Here is a 14,510-nt window from a genome sequence, read left to right on the forward strand (position 1 = left end):
GTCTATTTTGTATCATTCCAATCTCTCTCTTCTAGATGAAAAGATTTTCAGGAAATGCCTAGTGTCAGTTGAATTTACTGAAAATTAGCCTCGACAAGAGCAACCAACCACCCAAAATACCCCCACCTGTAGCAGGAAGATTGGTGCTGTAGGATGTTGTGTATTAGCATGACGATTTTAGTAACAAAGGAGCCATTGAGCAGCTCCTCCAGACCTCTGGCCAAGCTTGGAACCTTTTGGTACAGTGCACAGTGTCAATGCAAAGCTGTTAAACAAGCCAGCAACCTGACCTATGCAAAAAAACACCAAGTTGTAAGTGTTCATGGTTACTGTGATCCATGCTGGTTATTTTTTGTTCTCACTTCATATTTTCGCTTAACAATTTTTCTTTTATTTATAATCAGCTTTGTATTAGCATTTTGTGCCTTGAGTTACAGATGCTGTACTGGTGTGCTACTTAAAAAAAAAAAAAAAAAAAAGATGATTTATAGTATTAAAAAAACCCAAAGCCACATAAAAATTTTGATTGGTCTTAAGTATCTTTGGGAAATGTAAATTTTATTTGTCATTAAATAAAAAACTTGTATCTTTTTAGTTGATTATAAATAGTTGTGTCAGTGATTTACATAGAATATGATAAGTAATTTTCCTTAATTCATGAATTTAAAGAAAAATTTAATTCCTGACATAGACATAAAAATAGAGTTGATTAAAAGGACAAAGTTAAAAATATCCAGAATTGTGTAGTATTGATTCTGGGCTCTAATTTTGCTAAAAATGGATAATATAAATGAAAATAATGAAAAATGTATTAGTTGCAGCTTCAGAAAATATGTATTTTTAGTTCTGACATCCCTTTAGTAACAGCTTCATGTGCAAACCACTTGGTGGTAGTGGTGGCCAGCAAACTGGGAGTGCCTTCCTGCGCTTCCCCAGCCTGCTTGAAAGGCTTCTGGGATTTTCAGCATCCACCTTTGCACAACCAGACTGTGAAATCCTCTTGCAGGGAGGATCATCTGCTTGTCTACAGCATCGTGGTACCTCTTTGCTGAATTGTCTTGCTGCCCTGCACTGGTAGTGCAGGTTATGCTCAGACTTCTGTGTGCAGGAGGAAATATGAGCCTGTGGAAAATGTCTTACACATACTCTTGTGTGTATAATGTTGGCATGTAGAGAAACAAACTAAAAGATTACCAGGTACAAAATTTGCTATATAATATAAAATCATTTTTCATTTATACTAAGCATTTCCAGAAGCACTTGCTGGTGTTCTACCCCATTGTGGGTTGCTCCAAGTTGTTAATTTATAAATGGAAAATACACCTGTAAGAGCATGAGAAGGAAAACAGTTGAAACTGCTTTGTAGCTCATGTGTCTGCTCATGTAAGAGTCTCATCAGACTATGAGTTACATGATCAATATTGGGGCTGAATGTCTTCCTGCTGGCCCAGACAGAATGAAATACCTGGCACAGAGCAGCTGTGGCTGCCCCTGGATCCCTGGCAGTGTCCCAGGCCAGGCTGGACAGGGCTTGGAGCAGCCTGGGACAGTGGGAGGTGTCCCTGCCCATGGCAGGGTGGGACAGGATGGGCTTCAAGGTCCCTCCACCCCAAACCATTCTGGGGCTGAGTGATTCTCCAACTATATAGCAAGTAATAAATAATGGTAACAGCAGTCTCCTAAGCCCACTGGTTTTCTTGCTGTTCCTACCAGTTTTGTGGTGATTCTTTCCTGCATTTCAGAAGCAAAACGGAGGCAACATGGTTCACTAAGCTCAGATGTCTGCTGAGCTAAGAAGGCCAGCCACAGGCCTTCATCTTGCAGTCACATGAGTTGTACCTCTTGCTAGGGTATGTGCTATTTTTCCACCAAAATTTTAAACTTGTTGCTTGAAAAAGCAAGAGGTGAGTGCTGGAAGGGAAGCTTTTCTTGAGACTCCCACCTTGGCCATTCCTCCACCTCCTTGCTGACAGACAGGGAGAGGAGGCTGCTCTGTGGCTGTGAGGAGATGAGTGGGCAGAGAGGGGCTGAGACCACCTGATGTCCCCTCGAGGCCCCTGATGGTTAAGCCAGCCCTCCAGCTGAGGCAAGCAGCAGAGCCATGCAAATTCTTCCCTAAAATGGTGTGAACCCCAAAGAGGATCTTTGTCAGTAGAACTCTATGAACAATTTTTCTTTTTTTTTTTAATTATTATTTTTTAATCATGTACTTGTGCTTTTAATTTCAGAGTGATTCCTCTAGGAAATCTTCCAAATCCAAGCGAGACAAAGAGAAACAGTCTTGTAAGAGCTGCAGTGAGAGCTTTAACTCCATCACCAAGAGGCGGCACCACTGTAAGCAGTGTGGGGCAGTAAGTATCCCAGCACCGGCAGCTCTTGACTTTCTTCTGCTGAGACCTTTGAAGGCAATTTTTTATTTTTTCAGTGCAGGGACTAAAACACATTCTGGTTCATGGCAAGTCATTGACAGAGCAAGGTTTTTGCACTTTTTGCCATGCGAGGTGCAGCTGAGGGTACTACATCTCTTCAGCCTGGAGGAGAGGAGACTGAGAGGAGACTCACCGGGGTCAACTGTTTCCTCTGAGGGAAAGAGGAGGGGCAGACTCTGATCTCTTTCTGTGATCTCTTTCTAAGACCTGAGGGAATGGCCTGAAGTTGTGTCGGGAGGGGTTTAGGTTGCATATTAGACAGAGGTTCTTCCCCCAGAGAGTGGTCAGGCACTGGAACAGGCTCCCCAGAGAAGCAGTCCCAGCACCAAACCTGCCAGAGCTCCAGGGGAGTTTGGACAACACTCTCAGGCACAGGGTGTAACTCCTGGGGATGCCCTGTGAGGGGCCAGGAGCTGGGCTTGGTGATCCTTGGGGGTCCCTTCCCACTCAGCATACTCTGTGATTCTGTGTTTCTTTCCCTAAAGAAAGGTTGGGCAAAAGTGGTTTCCTCCTGCTTGAAAATCCAAAGAAAATCCGTCCCAGAAAGGCAAGGCTGGCTTACTGAAGGCCCTTAGCCATCTCCCCTAAAGCTGTTTATCAACAGCTGAATTCCTTTTTTTTTATTCTGTAAATCATAATCATGGCCAAGATGAGATGGATTTCTGCCAGATGACTTGAAATGTCTTTCAGTGTTAGTAATGTAACTAAAACTAATGTTATTTAAACAACATTAGTCATTTGAAGTAGAGATAAATTTTCAGCTGCTGAGAGGTCTAAATGTATAGTTAAGATCTTTGAAGAAACCTCAGTTTCAGCAATTTAAGTGAAATTGCTGTGAAGGAGGCATTTTTACCCTGGAGTTGGGATTTTCAACCTTCTGGGTTTGTTTTTATTAATAATTGCTTAAACCATGATAAACGTTTCTGGGAGTTTAAAATTTCCCATTGCAAAGTCAGTGTTACTACAGAAATTAAATAATGGCTTTCCCCCAGGAACAGAGAGATATAACAAGAATTACATCTTAAATAATTTCTTGTTAAACCATTGCTTTTTCTGCAATGTCTCGTGGCAATAGCATTCAAACTAAAGAAGTTAATTTGTCTCAAGGAAAGATTATCTTGTTTCTAAAAATGCTGTCTTGCTTTTACTTGGGCAACACTTCCTGAATTAAGGCAGCCCTCTTCATACAGTAATTAAAGTCTTACAGTGAACCATGTAAGAACATACATGTGTGCTGTGGGTTTGTGGTTATTACTGTACAGAAATGTAGGATGGATGTCTATCAGGCTGGCACCCCGGGGACAGCTTCTCTCCCCGGAGCAGGTGTATTAGAGACAAAATTTTAGCATGAAAACAGGTTCTGCAGCTGCAGATCCAGCATTGTTTCCAAGCACTGGCTCCTCAGGCCCAATGTGCCACAGTGTGCTCTTGGCAGCTGAGGCAGACAAATAATTTTTAATGGATAATATATTGGACTGTGTTCTTAAAATAGCTGGTGTGGTTTTGGGTTCCTCAGTTCTCTAAGAAGTCCTTGATTGATGAGGAATGTCAGCCACCTTCACTCTGAAAATCAGTCCTTCTTGGACCATTAAAAAGCACTAATTGCTTCATCAACTTAAGCTCTTTTTGACTTATAAAAGCTTATAAGAAAAGACAAGAAAAGCAAACTTGCATGATGTTAGTCTTACAGTATTCCCCCAAAGACATAAGTTTTCTTTAATTTGGTGTTTTGGCGTATGGCATGGGATCACACACACGTTAATTGTTAATGGAGGTAGATACAGTGAATATTACATTGGTCTCTCTATCCTATGTTTACATTAATTTTCATAGAATTTTGCTTTACTAACAACCATTCTGCAAGTCAATTTCTTTGATAAAGGGTTGTGTTTTAAACATGGCTAATTAAACACCATCTTGTCTGTTGCAGGTGATCTGTGCAAAATGCTCCGAGTTTAAGCCACTTGCAGATAACAGCCGCCACAATCGAGTGTGTAAAGAGTGTTTCCTGCAGCTCCCAGCAAGCCCCTGCAGCCCTGGGGTGGAAGCAGCTGGGGAACAGAAGAAAAGACTAGCTGCAGAGGTACAGTCTCTGGCTAAGAAGCTTTGTGAGGCTTTCTCTTTTTTTTAGTGTATTTATTAAAAACTAATCAAATTGGTTTTCTCTTCTATGCCACGGTGGTATTTAATCCTCTGACCCATAACTCCCACTGAACACACCTGCAGCCTGGATGCTGTTTGTAGATGGTGAGCATTCATCACAGGGTGCTGGTCACACAGGGATGCAAACAGGTTTGGCAGCTAAGCTTCAGCTTCCTAACTTAGGGAAAAAAAAAAAAAAAAAAAAAAGGAAAACCCCTCTGACTTCTTTTTATTATGGTGTATTTCCAGTCTTGAGCTGTGCACAGTTACTTTTCAAAAATTAAGGTCTGTTTTTTCACTTTTGATTCCATGTAGCAACTCTGTTGCTTGGGAGCTTTGTCAGCTCTGTACCCAAACATGCCAAAGATCGCAGCAATAGAGTGGGGTAAAGCTGCAGGTCCACCTTGCTCTGCCCTGAGCTGCCAGGTCTGCAGAGGGCAGAGAAAGTTCTGGATCCAGAGCCTCACCCCATCAAAACCTTCAGATACGGTATCAGATATTCGCCTCTGTGGCAGGGGGTTGGAATGAGATGGTCTTTACAGTCCCTTCTGACCCAAACCGTTCTGTGATAAATGCTCCAGCTGTGCCTACAGATGATGAGCTCTTCGTGGGTGCCAGTACAGTCTGTGGTATCTCATGACAAACTTCACAGCACTGTTTCAGTAGGAAAAATTTCAGGTATGAACCTGCATCTACAGAGGGAAGAGAGAGCCCTGTTAATCTGAAAAGCCAAGAGGCAAACCAGTGAAATGGAACCCATGGCTTTACTTCAGAAAGCAGATTATGGCAAAGAGCTGTAAAAACCCAGGAAAAATGTCGTTTTTTCTCTCCTCTACTCAGGCTGCTAGTTTTATTGTTAAATCTTCGAAGGATGAGGTCAAATACAAGAAAGCCAGTGTACAGAAAGAAAAGATCAGACTCAGGCTTTTTATTTCCCTTCTATTTACATTAAACTTTCTTAGCAAGCTTAGCAGCAACTGAGGAGATTGCCACTTAACAAATGCTATTAGCAGCTGCCAGGAATCTTCAGGAGACTTCTGTGCAAATCCTAATGCAAACAGGAATTTTGATTTTCTTTGTCTTCTATCAGAACACAACAATTTCTTCCAATTTTCTTTTTTGCACTCTGATTTGGCTCCATCCATGCACAAGAGGATCTGTTAATAAACCCTTTGGATTAATTTGAAGTAATCTCCCAGCCTACTTTTCTAAGCAAAAAATGAGCTGCATCATCTTAATTATCATTCTCAATTTGCTGGGTGGAAGTTGAATTTAGCTTCATGTTCCACTGGGAATGGCTGTTCAGCCTCTGCCTCTGTTACACAGAATTATACTATTTCTTAATTGTATATAATAATTATTAATTTTTTTATTTGGTTATGGCCTATCCAACATTTGCCCTCAAGTGCTATTTGACTCTGCACCACTTGAGTATTTTATAATTAATTCTAAGTATTTTTTAGGCTTAAACATAAATGGAAACATCTGTTTTATTTTTTTTTTCCTTTCATCCAGAAGCCAAGCATCCTTGCAGCCGAAAACAGCCTCTTCAGCAGCTACCTCCAGTTCCTTGAAAAAGGGAAGACTTGGTACAAAATGTGGGTTACCATCCCCAAGAGTGAACCTCTTGTTCTGTATCTGCAAGGAAGCAGCCAGGTAAGATGGCATTCACGAGGGTTAACACACAGAAAAAGAAAAGCATAAGTTTAAATATGTTGAGCTGAGAAAGGGGTCAAAGGATTTGGCTTGGTTTCAATAACAGAACTGAATTTCCTATTCTGGATGTGGCAAAAAGCCTCAGAGATTTTAGGTTACCTTGTTACCTGTACTTACTGCTGATACAGTTGTGAGCAAATGTTAAAGCTCTTTGTTTCTCCATTCAAATTTTTAGCAAAAGAGGAGGACAAAAGAAGGATAATTAGGTTATGCTTTAGGTTTTTTAAGGTTTCAGCCAGGTGTAGTCAAGGGGTTTATTACTCTGTCATTAGGGAAAGCACTTACCTGTTAAATATATAGAACGACAAAGGAGGTTGGATATTGCAATTGCTGGAATTGCAATTCAAGCTTTTTTTTTTTTTTTTAAGCCTAATTCTGGGTTGATGGGATAGAAGAATCTGTGAAAATGTAGATGTTCTTCAGCCTGAAAAATTATAAAGCCCCTTGTCATCGCATCATGGAGTCTTATCTTTACTTGAAATACTTACAATGATAAGAGTTCTATGTCTCTAAATGTACTGTTGAAGCTAACTACCATTTGTGTGCGATGAAAGTCAAGGGATAGAAATATCTATACCCAAACTAGAAATATCTGTCATGCTTCCTTAGCACTGAAGAGCAACAATGGTGAAAGGAGATTTCCCATGTCCAGTTTTGTATTTGGCATTTGACACATTCATACACAGCTTTGTTATATCTCTTGCGTGGGATGAAAGAAGGAATGAAACTGAATTTAGCCAGCAATTACCCTGCTGTAGTTGTAGTGATAAGAAGGTTTTCTTTTTTTTAGCATCTGTTTGTGTCTAGGAACATTTGAGGAAATCGATTTTCCCTGTGATTTTTATAAAGCATTTCAGAGTAAAGCTCACCTTATCTGATCAACAAATGTTACACCTTGTTGTTAGAGCTGTGTTCATTTTGCAGCTTGTCAGCAGGAGCTTTAAACAAGGTTGTGTAATGTTTTAAACATAGTGCTCAAAGAGGCTGAAAGCTTGAATTTGGAGCTTCAGCCCCCTTGGCTCCGTCTGTGGTTCCAACCCCACCCTGGGAAAGCCTCCAATTCATCCTGCAGGCAGCGAGCTGCCTGGTTTCCCTCCTAGTCAGTGGGACATGTGTGGCTGAAATGACACATTGGAAAAGCAGACAGCCTCACACGAGGCACTGAAACGAAAGCAACAAATCCAGTCTTTGGCTCTCTCTGGGGTCAGGCTCTGGGGAAAGGAACAATGCTTTAAAAAGCCAAGCAGAGAGAACAGCTTCACCCACAGAACTTTTCAACTGATGCTCAAGCTGTGCCTCAGCCAAGGGCCAGTGCAAGCCCTGCATCCACACAAACCAAGCCAGATTGTCTCACACTTGGGCAAGGAGAGTGGGAACAGAGGGAAAGAAGTTTAAATTCTTTGGCCTTCCTCACACAGAAACAGCGTGTGTTGTCTATGAGGTGGCAGGGGTGAGAAGTTGAGAGGAAGCAACATCCCTTGCACAGTATGGTTGAGAATTTCTCCTACTGCCCAACTGACTATTGAAGTACAGCACAAATAATAACCCATGGACATAAATCACCTGCATTCAGAGCAAACTCAATGATGCTGGATTCTGCAGGGCCCACCTGACAGTCATGCAAAGCCACAGATGGAAGCTGGAGGAGCTTCTCTGCTTCAGTTGCTGTGTACTTTGTCCATGTCCTGCCAAATGTGATCTTGAGCCTCTGCTGATATTATAAGATCCTATTTTTTTAGGGGGAAGGGATGCCTTTAGCACTGATTGTCAATTATGACAGTTAAAATTAGGGGTTAATGTCCTCAACTATTTCAGGGGTGAAATAAATCTCCCAATAAAGTGTCTAGAAAGCAAAAGGACAAGGTTATTTATCTTACATTCCAAAACTAGGATTTACTGTCAGGAATGAGACTATAAACAACAAAAGTTATTCCTTTCTTCAAAGGCCTGCCATTCCCATTTGTATACTTCAATTTGCATCCAACTGCAGGAAAAAATTAGGAAGCATGTCCTATTTCTTGATATTAATCCAACATTCTTGTTAATTCAGATTTACATAGGATACACTAGACTTCTGAGAGAGATCTCTTCCGAAGCTTCATTACTGGTGTCTGAATGTCTGGAATCAGTTGGGAGCCACTCATGTGCTTAAATATTCTTTTCCCAGGCATTGCTCTGTTTTGCACAACCACCTCCGTGGATCTCACAGACCTCTTTAGACCTGCAAAGAAGCATTTCAGTGCCTGAGATGTGTCTTTTGGGAATAATATTGCCAACAATAGCATTAAAGGTCTTGAAACATAGACTAAAGCATGACTGTAGAAGTTTGAAAGTTGGGGGATTATTGTTAAGAAGAACAGAAAGAATAGCTGTCTCTTGGGAAGAAGGAGCAAACCAAGCTGAATCTGGAGCTTTGGACACAGTGAAAGCTTCTTCCTCTGCACCCCTGGCCCTCATGCCAAAGAAGGGATGCTAGTGCAGGTAGAGACATGACTTGCAGATTTAAAACAGCAAGAAAACTGCTCTTTTGTTTTAGACCCTTGTTCCAGGAGAATGAATTAATCCCGAGTGTTTGCAGTTCAAGTCTTGCATAAAGCTTTATGCATGAGGTTGTTTAGCTCTGGGAATCATACCAATTTGATTTGTCCTCAAATGGAGTCACAATTGGTACAGCTGTTTGTCGTGTTTATCTCAGTGAAATTATACGTTTACTTATAAGCAAAGACCACTTCAAGTGTAAGGAGCAGCAGTTTTAAGATAAATTAGTCTTGTCTTTTCAAGGGCTCCACCTGGACCTTCTACCCCTGTTGGCCTTGGAAAATGCACAGCTGCTTGGAAAGCTCTGACATGAAGTTGCCTGAGTGAGACATGCAAAGTTAAGGCTTCCAGGCTAGCTGGAAAAGTAATGGATTTTGAAGAAATATGAAGAGTAAAACTAGTATAGCTAGAGTTAGTATATTTATATATATATATCAGATCAAGCTTGATCCAAGAGAAAATTTTGCTTTATAAAGAAAAAAAATCTTCCACTCATCATGTAAATGTGATTTACTTTTAGAAAATAAGGGAGTAGCAGGGTTTGAAATTGAGCTTAGGGTTTTAGAGACTTTGTGGTTTTTTGTTTTTCTTGCCTGTTGATCCTGATTAGTAGGAGCTTTACCTGGCCCTGCAAAAAAAAAAAACTCTGCCTCCCCTTTTTTGGTCCTGAAGATCTTTGCACCACAGGAGTCTCTCAATGACTTGTGTAAGGTTGGGATTAGATCATGAGTGGATAAAAGTGGAGTTTGGGTAGAAAAAAACAGGGATTTTCTAAGCCCACCCAGAAGGAGGGGGAAAATGCCATTGGTGGGTCACTGTTGTCTAAGAGAGCTTATCCACTGCCAAGATCTGGTCAGTGCAAGAGGCATGTCTGTATGCATGGGTGCCTGGAACAGAGCTGCCTGTGTGGTGGAACTGAGTTGTCTGTTCCCAAATCTTAAACCCTGGGTGTTGCAATGGCTGTAACAGAGCAATAAATACATGCTGCTGTAATGACCTAGATAAATAACCCATTTATGTTGTGCTGCTGAGAGTCAGAGTGAGTGCACAGTGCTTGTGATTGCTGACAGTATTACACATCCACTGGATTTTTATCTACCACTCACTCACTATCTGAGGAAAATTGTTGTAATCAGCCCTAAAGTGAAGATCTTTAAGCACTGCTGGGTATTTTGGTTTGATGAATTACTGGTATCATGCAGTCACACTATGTTGCATGCAGAAATATTTTAAAAAAAAATACAGTCCAACCAGCCAAATCCAGTAGGCTCTTAAAACTAAAACATGAATTTCATCTCTCTTGTAAGGCCTGTAAATCCTACTTACATGCTCAGTATATAGGGCTGGAATGCCTCATGGGTGCATAATAGCCCCTGGATTTGCTGGGCTTCAGGTAGGAGGGAAGGGCTCAGCAGCAGAGGACTTCCACAGATGCCGCTGGTCCCAAAGAGAAGTCTGGACTGGGGGTGGGGTATTCCTCAAGGCCAAGTGCGTCACCTTTTCCTGTCAGTAGTACAGCTTTTCAGAGATAATGTAAATCCCTTCCTTTTGGATCAGGCAGGTACAGACAAAGTGCCAAAGGCAGCATATTAAGGGAGGATGCAAGACCAAAGGCAGACTGCTTAATTTGCCTGTGTCTGCACGTGTTGGGTAGGTGCAACACATACAACTCAAACATCAGTTTGCTCTTAACGGTGCACTTCGTGGCTACAAACAGCATCATTTGTCATTGTCATGGGCAACCTACAATTTTCCATTTGGCAAGTCTAAATGTCTACTCTTCCAAACCAAGACCAGTGAAACAGGCATGGTTGAGCTTGCATGTGCTCTTGTGCATTTGTGTTCATCAGTCCCATGTTTGCTTGCTTGAGCAGTGCCACGTGTGCAGGACCTGCTCTGTACTTCTGCATGGGCAAGACCTTCCTCTTTATAGGGATGTGGCTGTGGTGTCAGGGAATAGAAACTGTGCTGCATTTAGGACAACTGGTTACACTCAAATGGGAACTGAGTGTAACTTCAGTGTTTGGCCTAAAGCTGCCTTAAATCTCCTTGAATAGTGCTCGGTCTTAAAGCAGTTGGACTCTGGCATTTTACATGACAATAACAAGCAATAGATGAATAAATCAAGAAGTCTGTATTGATTCAATAAACTGTGATACATTTTTGACTGTGTATTTCTTGCCCATTTAGTTAATGTATGTGTTTGCATTGATGTGAGCAGTTTCCGTACTTGAATTACTTTAGACAAAGTGTTAGAAAAGTAGGCACTTTTTTGGGCCATTGTTCTCAGAGTTTTGGTCCTCTTCAAGATTTACCAAGTCGTCTGCATTTGGTATGGGCTGACAAAAGAATGACTTGGCCACTTCTCTGTGGGATGCTTCATTATGGGGTTGCAACACAAGCAGCTGCTACAGAAGGTGACAGCTTTGTACAGATGCTTGATGCCTCTGTGATTCAGACTTCGGTTTGGGGATTCATCTTTACAAACACTTTGCTGGGAGCAATTGAAGAGGTTGCTTGGCCATGGCACAGCCTGCCTTGCTAAAATATGTCTTTCTTGAGAACTTAGGAAAGGAGTTGTTTTGATGCTCAAGATGTGACAGTTGGAGAGCTGTATTGCTCCTTAGATCTCTGAGTCAATCTGGCTTTTAAAGGATGGTCAGGAGTTTGAGCATTGGCTTCCTTGACAACTCTCAAAGGCATCATAAATGTCTGAAAATCAAAATTTCTCTGTTCTTTCAGATACTTTTCCCTTGCCCTTTAGTTGTCTTGGTCTCTCTCAGGGTCCAGCTTTGCTTATTTGCTTCCTTTTAACCAATCCTGCAAAATACCCCATGATATTCAAAAGGGACAACACCAAACTCTTCTCAGCTGGATCCCATTGCCTGCACCTAATGCAGAGGAAATTTTGCAACAGACACATGCATAAATTACACGAAATTTTATGAAAATCCCTGGCCGTATTTGCTGAGAAAGGAAATCAGTGAAGTAAGACTAAAGCACCAGTAAGTCATTGCTTTTTGCTGGTTGAAGCTGAGCAGTGGGTGCTGCCTCGTCCCGCTTCCCTGGCTGCGGCGCTGAGCCGGAGCCTGGGGCTGTGTCCGTGCGCTTCCCGCAGTGTGTGCCCGCCCCTCCCGCCCAACCCGCCTCTGCTCCCGAATCCTCACTTTTGTTCTCTCTCCTTTAGGACGGACGAGGCCCACGTCCTATCCCTCTGCCCGGCTACGAAGTCAGCTTACCAGGTTCTGGTGAGAAGTTTGAAGTGAAGCATGTTTTTAAGCTTTGCCAGTCCCATCAAACTCTTTATTTCAGTGCAGAAGATGAAGAGCTGCAGATGAAATGGATGGAAATTCTCACCAAAGCTGCCAAAGGGGAGACTGAGGATACAGCTGAAGGGCTCAGCAACCCATAGAGCAAGTTTCATTTAGTTTCTTTTCCTACACGCTATAAACCATCACTTGAATTTTGTATTCATGGCACTTTGGAATCTGTATGGCTTTATATTTTCATGTGTCTGCATAGGAAATTCAGTGGTTTCTCACCTTTTATTGTACATTTTTCACATACAGTAGCTACCTGCCATATATTATGTTAAAGGAAAAAGTAGTTATAGTCGTTGGTGGTGTCAGTGCTGGTTTTAAAACAAAAGACAAGGAGCAAAGCATTAATTTTAACAAAGGTAATGGAAAACCATCCGTCTTTTGTTTTCCTAAATGTATATTTTCCAGTCCTTTTGATTGCTGTTGAGTGCAGGATGTGTATAGTCTGTGATTAGTTCTATAAATGCTGCCTTTTAAGTTAAGTGTTGTAAAGGCTTGTGCTGGCCACTGACATTCCATTCTCTGCCTCGCCCTCCTGGGAAGGTCTTTGTGATGTGTGAGCAATGTTCTGAGTATTGCTATGTCTCTGCTATTTTGAGATGACCTGTTCAAATGACAAATACTGTAGAAGGGACTTCTAAAAATGACTGCAAATGGTGCAGAACAGAACATTAAGAAGCCTCATTGATTTTAAGCGTTTATTATGTTGATTGCTTTCTTCTGGAACCAATACTTTCCTTCCTTCTATTGGAACCCATTTTGATGTAAGTGAACAAACATTTTTATACTGCAAACTGGGTTATGATCAATAAACAAGAACATTTTTAGTACACACCATACAAAAAGGTGACTTTTTTGTTGTATTGGTTAATTTAAGTGGCCTAGGTTTTATTTATATAATTTGTAAATAATGTTTCATAAGTATTTTAAGAATTTTTAAAAGATCTCAGCTAATTAACAGGATTTAGTGCATAGTGTAAGAGAAATTTGTATGAAGTGAATTTGTAATTTAATTTTCCTGTTCACTTGTTTTTGTCTTATTTTCAAACATTAATGCTTATCTATTTAAATAAAAATTCCTGCAGTTAACTCCTGAGCCACATTTCCAAGGCACAGCAAAGTTTAGGTCACCATTCAATATAGGTTAAAAATATATATAAAGGTCCAAAACAAACAAACAAACAAACAAACAAACTAAAAGGCATGTCTGTTCCTAGTGGTAGTAAGCATGTAGTATCAATCAAAATGAAATAAAATCTGTCACAGTACTGTATTTTTAAATGGTTTGATTTAGCTTTTGTTTCCTCTTCAGCCTTCTATATTTTCTGATATTGATAGAGAGGAAGAAATGCTCCATACAGACAGAGTTTTTTAGGATCGTTGAAAATTAGTGATCTGCATCAGTGAGTATTTTTTGGACCTACAGGAAAGTACTTATCCTGCTTTGGGGTTTGGTTTATTTTTTACATTGGTGAATAAATCATATATCTGAAGTCCATGATGATAAAAAATTAGAGACCATGTATTTGATTATCCACTGGAAAATTTTCCTGAGACTTGCATCTTTCCTCTCCTCCCTACCCACCTCTCCCAACAGTCTACACAGAAAAGATTTCTTGAAGAGTAGCTTTTACCATGAAAAGGAATTCTTTCCAGTGTGTGTTATTTCTTTTCCCAAGCTTCCTTGAAAATATAATGATGTAGAGTGCTTGCCTTGAAAATTTACTCATTTAGTATAATTTCTGGTTTGGAGGTGGGGTGTTTGTTGGTTTGTGTTGACATTCTCTCAATCTATGATTCTAGGCAAACCAAGGGAAATGTGCTTAGTGAACATACTAACAAACCAAGAGGCAGTAATGCAAAGAGCAAAGCACCCTCAGAGAACGGCCCCAGGCTGCAGAACCCTGTCCTGGGAGAGCCTCTCTTGGTCTGCTCTGATTGACCAGCACGAGGTCCCAGAGTACAGTGCTGCTGTGAAACCACAATCAAATCTTCTGAGAAATCACTATGTATCTCTGAAGGCTTGTCCTAAATTTACACAGGATCTAATCTTGTCCAGATTAAAGGCTGGAGGGTTAGGGCCTTTGTTTCATTCTCCTTCTCCATCTTTTCTCCTTTGGAAGGAAGTGGGAACTCCCAATGCTGAAGAAATAGGCGTTGCTGACATCATTTGTCATAAAAACTGTAAGCTTTAGATTTTCCTTTGTCATAAAAGGTGTTCTTCTGAGCTCAGCCTCCTTCTGTGCAGAGGGTTAGCACAGGGATTAAGCATCCCATAAATCCTACTTATGCCTTCGTATTAGTGCATAAATAAGATTTAAGCTACTACTAGCCCCTTGCTAGCTCTGCATAGAACTGAATTGTA

At 41.0% G+C, this 14,510-nt stretch overlaps 1 protein-coding gene across 5 annotated transcripts in view; it reads left to right on the forward strand.

Annotated features, from left to right (window-relative positions):
- The window catches only part of FGD3 (FYVE, RhoGEF and PH domain containing 3), an 85,119-nt gene extending 71,292 nt beyond the window's left edge, over nt 1–13,827 (forward strand). For 4 of the 5 annotated variants that reach the window (XM_066195108.1, XM_066195109.1, XM_066195111.1 and 1 more), the window contains exons 16-19: nt 2,229–2,351; nt 4,360–4,512; nt 6,087–6,227; nt 12,013–13,827. In XM_066195108.1, the coding sequence (XP_066051205.1) occupies nt 2,229–2,351; nt 4,360–4,512; nt 6,087–6,227; nt 12,013–12,237 (642 nt within the window). In that variant the 3' untranslated portion in view covers nt 12,238–13,827. Of the gene's footprint in view, nt 1–2,228; nt 2,352–4,359; nt 4,513–6,086; nt 6,228–10,382; nt 10,476–12,012 lie in introns of all 5 variants that reach the window. The other variant, XR_010722879.1, reaches the window with a different exon arrangement.
- Nucleotides 13,828–14,510: the final 683 nt, after the last annotated feature.

This window comes from Chamaea fasciata, unplaced genomic scaffold (genome assembly GCF_029207755.1).
Source record: "Chamaea fasciata isolate MVZ Bird 193981 ecotype frontalis unplaced genomic scaffold, bChaFas1.0.hap1 SCAF_13, whole genome shotgun sequence".
Classification (NCBI taxonomy): domain Eukaryota; kingdom Metazoa; phylum Chordata; class Aves; order Passeriformes; family Sylviidae; genus Chamaea; species Chamaea fasciata.